Source organism: Panulirus ornatus, chromosome 19 (genome assembly GCF_036320965.1).
Source record: "Panulirus ornatus isolate Po-2019 chromosome 19, ASM3632096v1, whole genome shotgun sequence".
In the NCBI taxonomy this organism is placed as follows: Eukaryota; Metazoa; Arthropoda; class Malacostraca; order Decapoda; family Palinuridae; genus Panulirus; species Panulirus ornatus.
The window spans coordinates 16,206,762-16,221,165 of record NC_092242.1 but is presented as its reverse complement, the minus strand read 5'-3'; the positions used below and the strand labels follow the sequence as shown (position 1 = coordinate 16,221,165).

The 14,404-nt window shown below is 42.1% G+C and overlaps 1 protein-coding gene across 5 annotated transcripts in view; it reads left to right on the top strand.

The window, feature by feature from the left end:
• LOC139755408 (uncharacterized) overlaps positions 1 to 14,404 on the top strand; it is a 63,496-nt gene that overhangs the window by 19,619 nt on the left and 29,473 nt on the right. For all 5 annotated transcript variants that reach the window (XM_071673689.1, XM_071673691.1, XM_071673692.1 and 2 more), the window contains one exon: positions 14,179 to 14,261. In XM_071673689.1, coding sequence (XP_071529790.1) covers positions 14,179 to 14,261 — 83 coding nt within the window. The remainder of the gene's footprint in view (positions 1 to 14,178; positions 14,262 to 14,404) is intronic.

Genomic DNA, 14,404 nt, shown 5'->3' with positions numbered 1-14,404 from the left:
ATATTGTATGGTTGCGAGGCGTTGGCTATGGATAGAGTAGTGCGCAGGAGGGTGGATGTGATGGAAATGAGATGTTTGAGGACAGTATGTGGTGTGAGGTGGTTTGATCGAGTAAGTAATGTAAGGGTAAGAGAGATGTGTGGAAATAAGAAGAGCGTGGTTGAGAGAGCAGAAGAGGGTGTTTTGAAATGGTTTGGGCACATGGAGAGAATGAGTGAGGAAAGATTGATCAAGAGGATATATGTGTCGGAGGTAGAGGGAACGAGGAGAAGTGGGAGACCAAATTGGAGGTGGAAAGATGGAGTGAAAAAGATTTTGAATGATCGGGGCCTGAACATGCAGGAGGGTGAAAGGCGGGCAAGGAATAGAGTGAATTGGATCGATGTGGTATACCGGGGTCGACGTGATGTCAATGGATTGAATCAGGGCATGTGAAGCGTCTGGGGTAAACCATGGAAAGTTGTGTAGGGCCTGGATGTGGAAAGGGAGCTGTGGTTTCGGGCATTATTGCATGACAGCTAGAGACTGAGTGTGAACGAATGGGGCCTTTGTTGTCTTTTCCTAGCGCTACCTCGCACACATGAGGGGGGAGGGGTATGTTATTCCATGTGTGGCGAGGTGGCGATGGGAATGAGTAAAGGCAGACAGTGTGAATTGTGTGCATGTGTATATATGTATATGTCTGTATGTGTATATATATGTGTACATTGAGATGTATGGGTATGTATATTTGCGTGTGGGGACGTGTATGTATATACATGTGTATGGGGGAGGGTTGGGCCATTTCTTTCGTCTGTTTCCTTGCGCTACCTCGCAAACGCGGGACAAAGCGACAAAGCAAAATAATGATAATAAATAAATAAATAAATATATATATATATATATATATATATATATATATATGTGTACGTGTAGGAAGAGAGGAAAGTGATTGGTTCTCAGTGAATGTAGGTTTGCGGCAGGGGTGTGTGATGTCTCCATGGTTGTTTAATTTGTTTATGGATGGGGTTGTTAGGGAGGTAAATGCAAGAGTCCTGGAAAGAGGGGCAAGTATGAAGTCTGTTGGGGATGAGAGAGCTTGGGAAGTGAGTCAGTTGTTGTTCGCTGATGATACAGCGCTGGTGGCTGATTCATGTGAAAAACTGCAGAAGCTGGTGACTGAGTTTGGTAAAGTGTGTGGAAGAAGAAAGTTAAGAGTAAATGTGAATAAGAGCAAGGTTATTAGGTACAGTAGGGGTGAGGGTCAAGTCAATTGGGAGGTGAGTTTGAATGGAGAAAAACTGGAGGAAGTGAAGTGTTTTAGATATCTGGGAGTGGATCTGTCAGCGGATGGAACCATGGAAGCGGAAGTGGATCATAGGGTGGGGGAGGGGGCGAAAATTTTGGGAGCCTTGAAAAATGTGTGGAAGTCGAGAACATTATCTCGGAAAGCAAAAATGGGTATGTTTGAAGGAATAGTGGTTCCAACAATGTTGTATGGTTGCGAGGCGTGGGCTATGGATAGAGATGTGCGCAGGAGGATGGATGTGCTGGAAATGAGATGTTTGAGGACAATGTGTGGTGTGAGGTGGTTTGAGCGAGTGAGTAACGTAAGGGTAAGAGAGATGTGTGGAAATAAAAAGAGCGTGGTTGAGAGAGCAGAAGAGGGTGTTTTGAAATGGTTTGGGCACATGGAGAGAATGAGTGAGGAAAGATTGACCAAGAGGATATATGTGTCGGAGGTGGAGGGAACGAGGAGAAGAGGGAGACCAAATTGGAGGTGGAAAGATGGAGTGAAAAAGATTTTGTGTGATCGGGGCCTGAACATGCAGGAGGGTGAAAGGAGGGCAAGGAATAGAGTGAATTGGAGCGATGTGGTATACAGGGGTTGACGTGCTGTCAGTGGATTGAATCAAGGCATGTGAAGCGTCTGGGGTAAACCATGGAAAGCTGTGTAGGTATGTATATTTGCGTGTGTGGACGTATGTACATGTGTATGGGGGGGGGTTGGGCCATTTCTTTCGTCTGTTTCCTTGCGCTACCTCGCAAACGCGGGAGACAGCGACAAAGTATAAAAAAAAAAAAAAAAAAAAAAAAAAAAAAAAAAATATATATATATGTGTATATATATATATATATATATATATATATATATATATATATATATATATATATATATATATATATATCCTCCCATCTCGTTTTTTGTTTTTTTTAATTTTCCAAAAGAAGGAACAGAGAAGGCCAGGTGAGGATATTCCAAAAAAAGGCCTAGTCCTCTGTTCTTACGCTACCTCGCTAATGCGGGAAATGGCGAATAGTTTAAAAGAAAAGAAGAAAGATATATATATATATATATATATATATATATATATATATATATATATATATATATATATATATCTTGTTCGTTCATACTACTTGCCATTTCCCGCGTCAGCGAGGTAGCGTTAAGAAGAGAGGACTGAGCCTTTGAGGGAATATCCTCACTTGGCCCCCTTCTCTGTCCCTTCTTTTGGAAAATTAAAAAAGAGAGGGGAGGATTTCCAGCCCCCCGCTCCCTTCCTTTTCAGTCGCCTTCTACGACACGCAGGGAATACGTGGGAAATATTCTTTCTCCCCTATCCCCAGGGATATATATATATATATATATATATATATATATATATATATATATATATATATATATATATATATATTTTTATTATTATTTAGCGCAAGGAAACAGACGAAAGAAATGGCCCAACCCACCCCCATACACAATGTATATACATACACGTCCATACACGCAAATATACATACCTATACATCTCATTGTACACATATATATACACACACAGACACATACATATATACCCATGCACAAAATTCACACTGTCTGCCTTTATTCATTCCCATCGCCACCTCGCCACACATGGAATACCATCCCCCTCCCCCCTCATGTGTGCGAGGTAGCACTAGGAAAAGACAACAAAGGCCCCATTCGTTCACACTCGGTCTCTAGCTGTCATGCAATAATGCCCGAAACCACAGCTCCCTTTCCACATCCAGGCCCCACACAACTTTCCATGGTTTACCCCAGACGCTTCACATGCCCTGATTCAATCCACTGACAGCACGTCAACCCCGGTATACCACATCGATCCAATTCACTCTATTCCTTGCCCTCCTTTCACCCCCCTGCATGTTCAGGCCCCAATCACACAAAATCTTTTTCACTCCATATTTCCACCTCCAATTTGGACTCCCATTTCTCCTCGTTCCCTCCACCTCCGACACATATATCCTCTTGGTCAATCTTTCCTCACTCATTCTCTCCATGTGCCCAAACCATTTCAAAACACCCTCTTCTGCTCTCTCAACCACGCTCTTTTTATTTCCACACATCTCTCTTACCCTTACATTACTTACTCGATCAAACAACCTCACACCACACATTGTCCTCAAACATCTCATTTCCAGCACATCCACCCTCTTGCGCACAACTCTATCCATAGCCCACGCCTCGCAACCATACAACATTGTTGGAACCACTATTCCTTCAAACATACCCATTTTTGCATTCCGAGATAATGTTCTCGACTTCCACACATTCTTCAAGGCTCCCAGGGGTTTTGCCCCCTCCCCCACCCTATGATTCACTTCCACTTCCATGGTTCCATCTGCTGCCGGATCCACTCCCAGATATCTAAAACACTTTACTTCCTCCAGTTTTTCTCCATTCAAACTTACCTCCCAATTGACTTGACCCTCAACCCTACTGTACCTAATAACCTTGCTCTTATTCACATTTACTCTTAACTTTCTTCTTTCACACTTTACCAAACTCAGTCACCAGATTCTGCAGTTTCTCACATGAATCAGCCACCAGCGCTGTATCATCAGTGAACAACAACTGACTCACTTCCCAAGCTCTCTCATTCGCAACAGACTTCATACTTGCCCCTCTTTCCAAAACTCTTGCATTCACCTCCCTAACAACCCCATCCATAAACAAATTAAACAACCATGGAGACATCACACACCCCTGCCGCAAACCTACATTCACTGAAAACCAATCACTTTCCTCTCTTCCTACACGTACACATGCCTTACATCCTCGATAAAAACTTTTCACTGCTTCTAACAACTTGCCTCCCACACCATATATTCTTAATACCTTCCACAGAGCATCTCTATCAACTCTATCATATGCCTTCTCCAGATCCATAAATGCTACATACAAATCCATTTGCTTTTCTAAGTATTTCTCACATACATTCTTCAAAGCAAACACCTGATCCACACATCCTCTACCACTTCTGAAACCACACTGCTCTTCCCCAATCTGATGCTCTGTACATGCCTTCACCCTATCAATCAATACCCTCCCATATAATTTACCGGGAATACTCAACAAACTTATACCTCTGTAATTTGAGCACTCACTCTTATCCCCTTTGCCTTTGTGCAATGGCACTATGCACGCATTTCGCCAATCCTCAGGCACCTCACCATGAGTCATACATACATTAAATAACCTTACCAACCAGTCAACAATACAGTCACCCCCTTTTTTAATAAATTCCACTGCAATACCATCCAAACCTGCTGCCTTGCCGACTTTCATCTTCCGCAAAGCTTTTACTACCTCTTCTCTGTTTACCAAATCATTTTCCCTAACCCTCTCACTTTGCACACCACCTCGACCAAAACACCCTATATCTGCCACTCTATCATCAAACGCATTCAACAAACCTTCAAAATACTCACTCCATCTCCTTCTCACATCACCACTACTTGTTATCACCTCCCCATTTGCGCCCTTCACTGAAGTTTCCATTTGCTCCCTTGTCTTACGCACTTTATTTACCTCCTTCCAGAACATCTTTTTATTCTCCCTAAAATTTAATGATACTCTCTCACCCCAACTCTCATTTGCCCTCTTTTTCACCTCTTGCACCTTTCTCTTGACCTCCTGTCTCTTTCTTTTATACATCTCCCACTCAATTGCATTTTTCCCTGCAAAAATCGTCCAAATGCCTCTCTCTTCTCTTTCATTAATAATCTTACTTCTTCATCCCACCACTCACTACCCTTTCTAATCAACCCACCTCCCACTCTTCTCATGCCACAAGCATCTTTTGTGCAATCCATCACTGATTCCCTAAATACATCCCATTCCTCCCCCACTCCCCTTACTTCCATTGTTCTCACCTTTTTCCATTCTGTACTCAGTCTCTCCTGGTACTTCCTCACACAAGTCTCCTTCCCAAGCTCACTTACTCTCGCCACCCTCTTCACCCCAACATTCACTCTTCTTTTCTGAAAACCCATACAAATCTTCACCTTAGCCTCCACAAGATAATGATCAGACATCCCTCCAGTTGCACCTCTCAGCACATTAACATCTAAAAGTCTCTCTTTCGCGCGCCTATCAATTAACACGTAATCCAATAACGCTCTCTGGCCATCTCTCCTGCTTACATACGTATACTTATGTATATCTCGCTTTTTAAACCAGGTATTTCCAATCACCAGTCCTTTTTCAGCACATAAATCTACAAGCTCTTCACCATTTCCATTTACAACACTGAACACCCCATGTATACCAATTATTCCCTCAACTGCCACATTACTCACCTTTGCATTCAAATTACCCATCACTATAACCCGGTCTCGGCATCAAAACCACTAACACACTCATTCAGCTGCTCCCAAAACACTTGCCTCTCATGATCTTTCTTCTCATGCCCAGGTGCATATTCACCAATGATCACCCATCTCTCTCCATCAACTTTCAGTTTTACCTATATTAATCGAGAATTTACTTTCTTACATTGTATCACATACTCCCACAACTCCTGTTTCAGGAGTACTGCTACTCCTTCCCTTGCTCTTGTCCTCTCACTAACCCCTGACTTTACTCCCAAGACATTCCCAAACCACTCTTCCCCTTTACCCTTGAGCTTCGTTTCACTCAGAGCCAAAACATCCAGGTTCCTTTCCTCAAACATACTACCTATCTCTCCTTTTTTCACATCTTGGTTACATCTACACACATTTAGACACCCCAGTCTGAGCCTTCGAGGAGGATGAGCACTCCCCGCGTGACTCCTTATGTTTCCCATTTTAGAAAGTTAAAAATACAAGGAGGGGAGGATTTCTGGCCCCCTGCTCCCGTCCCCTCTAGTCGCCTTCTACGACATACGAGGAATGTGTGGGAAGTATTCTTTCACCCCTATCCCCAGGGATAACATATATTTTTTTTATTTTTATTTTTTTTTCTTGCTTTGTCGCTGTCTCCCGCGTTTGCGAGGTAGTGCAAGGAAACAGATGAAAGAAATGGCCCAACCCACCCCCATACACATGTATATACATACATCCACACACGCAAATATACATACCTACACAGCTTTCCATGGTTTACCCCAGACTCTTCACATGCCCTGATTCAATCCACTGACAGCACGTCAACCCCGGTATACCACATCGTTCCAATTCACTCTATTCCTTGCCCTCCTTTCACCTTCCTGCATGTTCAGGCCCCGATCACACAAAATATTTTTCACTCCATCTTTCCACCTCCAATTTGGTCTCCCACTTCTCCTCATTCCCTCCACCTCCGACACATATATCCTCTTGGTCAATCTTTCCTCACTCATTCTTTCCATGTGCCCAAACCATTTCAAAACACCATCCTCTGCTCTCGCAACCACGCTCATCCATAAACAAATTAAACAACCATGGAGACATCACGCACCCCTGCCGCAAACCGACATTCGCTGGAAACCAATCACTTTCCTCTCTTCTTACTGGTACACATGCCTTACATCCTCGATGAAAACTTTTCACTGCTTTTAGCAACTTACCTCCCACACCATATACTCTTAATACCTTCCACAGAGCATCTCTATCAACTCTATCATATGCCTTCTCCAGATCCATAAATGCTACATACAAATCCATTTGTTTTTCTAAGTATTTCTCACATACATTCTTCAAAGCAAACACCTGATCCACACATCCTCTACCACTTCTGAAATCGTACTTCTCTTCCCCAATCTGATGCTCTGTACGTGCCTTAACCCTCTCAGTCAATACTCTCCCATATACTTTCCCAGGAATACTCAACAAACTTATACCTCTGTAATTTGAACACTCACATTTATCCCCCTTGCCCTTGTACAGTGACACTATGCATGCATTCTGCCAATCCTCAGGCACTTCACCATGAACCATACATGCATTGAATATCCTCACCAACCAGTCAACAACACAGTCACCCCCCTTTTTTTTTTCTTATAAATTCCACAGCAGTACCATCCAAACCCACTGCCTTGCCAGCTTTCATCTTCTGCAAAGCTTTCACTAGCTCATCTCTGTTAACCAAACCATTCTCCCTTACCCTCTCACTTCGCACACCACCTCGACCAAAACATCCTATATCTCCCACTCTATCATCAGACACATTCAGCAAACCATAATACTCACTCCATCTCCTTCTCACTTCAGCACTACTTGTTATTAATTATCCATTATCCCCCTTCACCAATGTTTCCATTTGTTCTCTTGTCTTATGCACTTTATTTAACTCCTTCCAAAACACCTTTTTATTCTCCCTAAAATGTAATGATATTCTCTCACCCTAACTCTCATTTGCCCTCTTTTTCACCTCTTGCACCTCTCTCTTGGCCTTCTGCCTCTTTCTTTTATACATCTCCCAGTCATTTGCACTATTTCCCTGCAAGAATCGTTCAAATGCCTCTCTCTTCTCTTTCACTAACAATCTTACTTCTTCTTGCCACCACTCATTACCCTTTTAATCTGCCCACCTCCCATCTTTCTCATGCCACAGGCATCTTTTGGGCAAGCCATCACTGCTTCCCCACTTCCCTTATGTCATTTGCTTTCACCTTTTTCCATTCTGCACTCAATCTCTCTTGGTACTTCTTCACACAAGTCTCATTTTCAAGGTCACTTACTCTCACCACTGTCTTCACCCCAACATTCTCTTCTTTTCTGAAAACCTCTACATATTTTCACCTTCGCCTCCACAAGATAATGATCAGACATCCCTCAAGTTGCCCCTCTCAGCACATTAACATCCAAAAGTCTCTCTTCCGTGCGCCTATCAATTAACACATAATCCAATAACGCTCTCGGCCATCTCTCCTACTTACATAGGTACACTTATGTATATCTCTCTTTTTAAACCAGGTAATCCCAATCACCAGTCCTTATTCAGCACATAAATCAACAAGCTTTTCATCATTTCCATTTACAACACTGAACACCCCATGTACACCAGTTATACCCTCAACTGCCACATTACTCAACTTTGCATTCAAATCACCCATCACTATAACTCGGTCTTGTGCATCAAAGCTACTAACACACTCACTCAGCTGCTCCCAAAACACTTTCACTCTATCATCAAACACATTCAACAAACCTTCAAAATACTGCCATCTTCTTCTCACATCACCACTACTTGTTATCACCTCGCCATTTGCCCCCTTCACTGAAGTTCCCATTTGTTCCCTTGTCTTACGCACTTTATTTACATCATTCCAAAACATCTTTTTATTCTCCCTAAAATTTAATGATACTCCCTCACCCCAACTCTCATTTGTCCTCTTTTTCGCCTCTTGCACCTTTCTCTTGACCTCCTGCCTCTTTCTTTTATACATCTCCCAGTCATTTGCATTATTTCCCTGCAAAAATCGTCCAAATGCCTCTCTCTTCTCTTTCACTAATAATCATAATTCTTCATCCCACCACTCACGACCCTTTCTAATTTGCCCACCTCCCACGCTTCTCATGCCACAAGCATCTTTTGCGCAAGCCATCACTGCTTCCCTAAATGCATCCCATTCCTCCCCCACTCCCCTTACGTCCTTTGCTCTCACTTTTTTCCATTCTGTACTCAGTCTCTCCTGGTACTTCCTCACACAAATCTCCTTTCCAAGCTCACTTACTCTCACCACTCTCTTCACCCCAACATTCTCTCTTCTTAGAAAACTTCTACAAATCTTCACCTTCTCCTCCACGAGATAATGATCAGACATCCCTCCACTTGCACCTCTCAGCACATTAACATCCAAAAGTCTCTCTTTTGTGCGCCTATTAACACGTAATCCAATAACGCTCTCTGGCCATTTCTCTTACTAACATATGTATACTTATGTATATCTCTCTTTTTAAACCAGGTATTCCCAATCACCAGTTCTTTTTCAGCACATAAATCTACAAGCTCTTCACCATTTACAACACTGAACACCCCATGTACACCAATAATTCCCTCAACTGCCACATAACTCACCTTTTCATTCAAATCACACATCACTATAACCTGGTCTCGTGCATCAAAGCTACTAACACACTCTCTCAGCTGCTCCCAAAACACTTGCCTCTCATGATCTTTCTTCTCATGCCCAGGTGCATATGCACCAATAATCACACATCTCTTTCCATCCATTTTCAGTTTTACCCATATCAATTTAGAGTTTACTTTCTTACACTGTATCACAGACTCCCACCACTCCTGTTTCAGGAGTAGTGCTACTCCTTCCCTTGCTCTTGTCCTTTCACTAACCCCTGACTTTACTCCCAAGACATTCCCAAACCACTCTTCCCCTTTATCAAGGATGTAAGCCATGTGTATGAGTAGGAAGAGGGAAAAGTGATTGGTTTCCAGTGAATGTCTGTTTGTGGCAGGGGTGCTCCATGGTTGTTTAGTTTGTTTATGGATGGGGTTGTTAGGGGGTGAATGCAAGAGTTTTGGAGAGAGGGGCAAATATGCAGTATGTTGTGGATTAGAGGGCTTGGGAAGTGAGTCAGTTGTTGTTTGCTGATGATACAGCACTGGTGGCTGATTTGGGTAACATACTGCAATAGTTGGTGACTGAGATTGGTAAAGTGTGTAAGAAGAAAGCTGAGAGTAAATGTGAATAAGAGCAAGGTTATTAGGTACAGTATGATTGAGGGACAAGTAAATTGGGAGGTAAGTTTGAATGGAGAAAAACTTGAGGAAGTGAAGTATTTTAGATATCTGGGAGTGGGTTTGGCCGCAGAGGGAACCATGGAAGTGGAAGTGAGTCACAAGGTTCTAGGAGCATTGAAGAATGTGTGGATGGCAAGAACATTATCTCAGAGAGCAAAAATGGGTATGTTTGAAGGAATGTTGGTTCCAACAATTTTATATGGTTGAGGCATGGGCTATAGATAGGGTTGTGCGGAGGGTGGATGTGTTGGAAATAAGATGTTTGAGGACAATATGTGGTGTGAGGTGGTTTGATCGAGTAAGAAATGAAAGGGTAAGAGAAATGTGTGGTAATAAAAAGAGTGTGGTTGAGAGAGAAGAGGGTGTATTGAAATGATTTGGTCACATGGAGAGAATGAGTGAGGAAAGATTGACAAAGAGGATATATGTGTCAGAAGTGGAGGGAACGAGGAGAAGTGGGAGACCAAACTGGAGGTGGAAGGATGGAGTGAAAAAGATTTTGAGCAATCGGGGCCTGGACATACAGGAGGGTGAAAGGCTTGCAAGGAATAGAGTGAACTGGAAAGATGTGGTGTACTGGGGTCGACGTGCTCTCACTGGATTGAACCTGGGTATGTGAAGCATCTGGGGTAAACCATGGAAAGTTTTGTGGGGCCTAGATGTGGAAAGGGAGCTGTGGTTTCGGTGCATTACACATGACAGCTAGAGACTGAGCGTGAACAAATGTGGCCTATGTTGTCTTTTTATAGTGCTACCTCACATGCGTGTGGGGGGAGGGGGGTGCCATTTCATGTGTGGCGGGGTGGTGGTGGGAATGGATAAAGGCAGAATGTATGAATATGTACATTGTATGTATGTATATGCCAGTGTATGTATATATATGTATACATTGAAATGTATAGATATGTATATGTGTGTGTGCGGGCTTTTATATATATACATGTATATGTGGGTTGGTTGGGCCATTCTTTTGTTTGTTTCCATGCGCTACCTCGCTAACGTGGGAGACAGCGACAAAGTATAATAGATAATAATTTATGGATATTTATACAGTATGTATGTATTTTCTTGTATTGTGAGTTTGAATGGTGAAAACTTTGTGAAAGTAAAGTTCTCTAGATACCTAGAAGTGGATATGGCAGCAAATGGAACCATGGAAGCTTTGTAGATACATTTAAAGTATTCATGTAGGATATGGTACAGAGGTATGCAAGTAGTAGACTTTTGCCTATATATTTTATACATAAGATATATGTATGTTTTTTTTTTTTTTTTTTTTTTTTTTTTTTTTTTTTTTACTTTGTCGCTGTCTCCCGCGTTTGTATATGTATACGTATATGTATATGTATGTAAGTAGGAAAGATGGCCAGAGAGTGTTATTGGATTACGTGTTAATTGATAGGCACGTGAAAGAGACTTTTGGATGTTAATGTGCTGAGAGGTGCAGCTGAAGGGATGTCTGATCATTATCTTGTGGAGGTGAAGGTGAAGATTTGTAGAGGTTTTCAGAAAAGAAGAGAGAATGTTGGGGTGAAGAGAGTGGTGAAAGTAAGTTAGCTTGGGAAGGAGACTTATGTGAGGTAGTACCAGGTGAGATGAATGCAGAATGGAAAAGGGTGAGAGGATAGGACGTAAAGGGAGTGGGGGAGGAATGGGATGTGTTTAGGGAAGCAGTGATGGCTTGTGCAAAAGATGCATGTGGCATGAGAAAGGTGGGAGGTGGGCAGATTGGAAAGGGTAGTGAGTGGTGGGATGAAGAAGTAAGATTATTAATGAAAGAAAGAGAGAGGCATTTGGTCAATTTTTGCCGGGAAATAGTGCAAATGATTGGGAGATGTATAAAAGAAAGAGGCAGGAGGTCAAGAGAGAGGTGCAAGAGGTGAAAAAGAGGGCAAATGATAGTTGGAGTGAGAGAGTATCATTAAATTTTAGGGAGGATAAAAAGATATTTTGGAAGGAGGTAAATAAAGTGCACAAGACAAGAGAACAAATGGGAACATCGGTGAAGGGGGTTAATGGGGAGGTAATAACAAGTAGTGGTGATGTGAGAAAGAGATGGGGTGAGTATTTTGAAGGTTTGTTGAATGTGTTTGATGATGGAGTGGCAGATATAAGGTGTTTTGGTCAAGGTGGTGTGCAAAGTGAGAGGGTCAGGGAGAATGATTTGTTAAACAGAGAAGAGGTAGTGAAAGCTTTGCAGAAGATGAAAGCCGGCAAGGCGATGGGTTTGGATGGTATTGCAGTGGAGTTTATTGAAAAAGGGTGTGACTGTGTTGTTGACTGGTTGGTGAGGATATTCAGTGTACGTATGGCTCATGGTGAAGTGCCTGAGGATTGGATGAATGCATGCATGGTGCCATTGTACAAAGGCAAAGAGGATAAAGGCGAGTGTTCAAGTTAAAGAGGTATAAGTTTGTTGAGTATCCTGGGAAATTTATGGGAGGGTATTGATTGAGAGGGCCAAGGCATGTACAGAGCATCAGATTGGGGAAGAGCAGTGTGGTTTCAGAAGTGGTAGAGGATGTGTAGATCAGGTGTTTGCTTTGAAGAATGTATGTGAGAAATACTTAGAAAAACAAATGGATTTGTATGTAGCATTTATGGATCTGGAGAAGGCATATGATAGAGTTGATAGACATGCTGTGTGGTAGGTATGCAGAGTATATGGTGTGGGAGGCAAGTTGCTAGAAGCATTGAGAAGTTTTTATCGAGGATGTAAGGCATGTGTTTTAGTAGGAAGAGAGGGAAGTGATTGATTCTCAGTGAATGTAGGTTTGTGGCAGGGGTGCATGATGTCTCCATGGTTGTTTAATTTGTTTATTAATGAGGTTGTTAGGGAGGTGAATGCAAGAGTTTTAGAGAGAGGGGCAAGTATGCAGTCTGTTGTGGATGAGAGGGCTCTAGAAGCGAGTCAGTTGTTGTTTGCTGATGATACAGTGCTTATGGCTGATTCGGGTGAGGAACTGTAAAAGCTGGTGACCGAGTTTGGTAAAGTGTGTGAGAGAAGAAAGCTAAGAGTAAATGTGAATAGGAGCAAGGTTATTAGGTACAGTAGGGTTGAGGGACAAGCCAGTTGGGAGGTACATTTGAATGAAGAAAAACTGGAGGAAGTGAAGTGTTTTAGATATCCGGGAGTGGATTTGGTAGTTGATAGAACCATGGAAACGGAAGTGAGTCACAGGGTGGGGGAGGGGATGAAAGTTCTCGGAGTGTTGAAAAATGTGTGGAAAGTGAGAACATTATCTCGGAAAGCAAAAATGGGTATGTTTGAAGGAATAGTGGTTCCAACAATGTTATATGGTTGCGAGGTGTGGGCTATAGATAGGGTTGTTCGGAGGAGGGTGGATGTGTTGGAAATGAGATGTTTGAAGACAGTATGTGGTGTGAGATGGTTTGATCGAGTAAGTAATGAAAGGGTAAGAGAGATGTGTGGTAATAAAAAGAGTGTGATTGAGATATGAGAAGAGGGTGTATTGAAATGGTTTGGTCACATGGAGAGAATGAGTGAGGAAAGATTGACAAAGAGGATATATGTGTCAGAGGTGGAGGGAACATGGAGAAGTGGGAGACCAAATTGGAGGTGGAAGGATGGAGTGAAAAAGATTTTGTGTGATCGGGGCCTGAACATGCAGGAGGGTGAAAGGCATGTAAGGAATAGAGTGAATTAGAACAGTGTGGTATACTGGGGTCGACGTGCTGTCAATGGATTGAACTAGGGTATGTGAAGTGTCTGAGGTAAACCATGGTAAGTTTTGTAATGCCTGGATGTGGAAAGGGAGCTGTGGTTTCGGTGCATTATACATGACAGCTTGAGTCTGAGTTTGAACGAATATGGCCTTTGTTGTCTTTTCGTAGCGCTACCTTGCGCACGTGTGGGGGGAGGGGGGTGTCATTACATGTGTGGCGGGATGGCAGTGGGAATGAATAAAGGCAGCAAGTATAAATTATGTACATGTGTATATATGTATATGTCTATGTATGTATATATATGTATACGTTGTAATGTATAGGTATGTATATGTGCGTGTGTGGATGTGTATATATGTAAATGTGTATGTGGGTGGATTGGGCCATTCTTTCGTCCATTTCCTTGCGCTACCTCGCTAATGCGTGAGACAATGACAAAGTTTAATAAAATAAATAAGATAAATAAAATATATTTTAAATGTACAGTAATAAGAATTTTCATTGATTTTTTCTCTTGTAATTTTCAGTGATTGGAACCTACGTCACCTTTTTCATTGTGAACACAGTTCAAGTTGTATTCAGCAGTATGCTCATATATGGAATTTTAAATGTAAGTACCTGGTAACAGGAAAATAGAAAAAATTACATGGTAACAGTGAAATAGAAAAATAATTACATTTTTAGAAGTAAAAGTTAGGTTTTCTTTTTTCATGAAGACCTTGCAAATGCTTCTAAGCTTTTACCTGTTAGCAA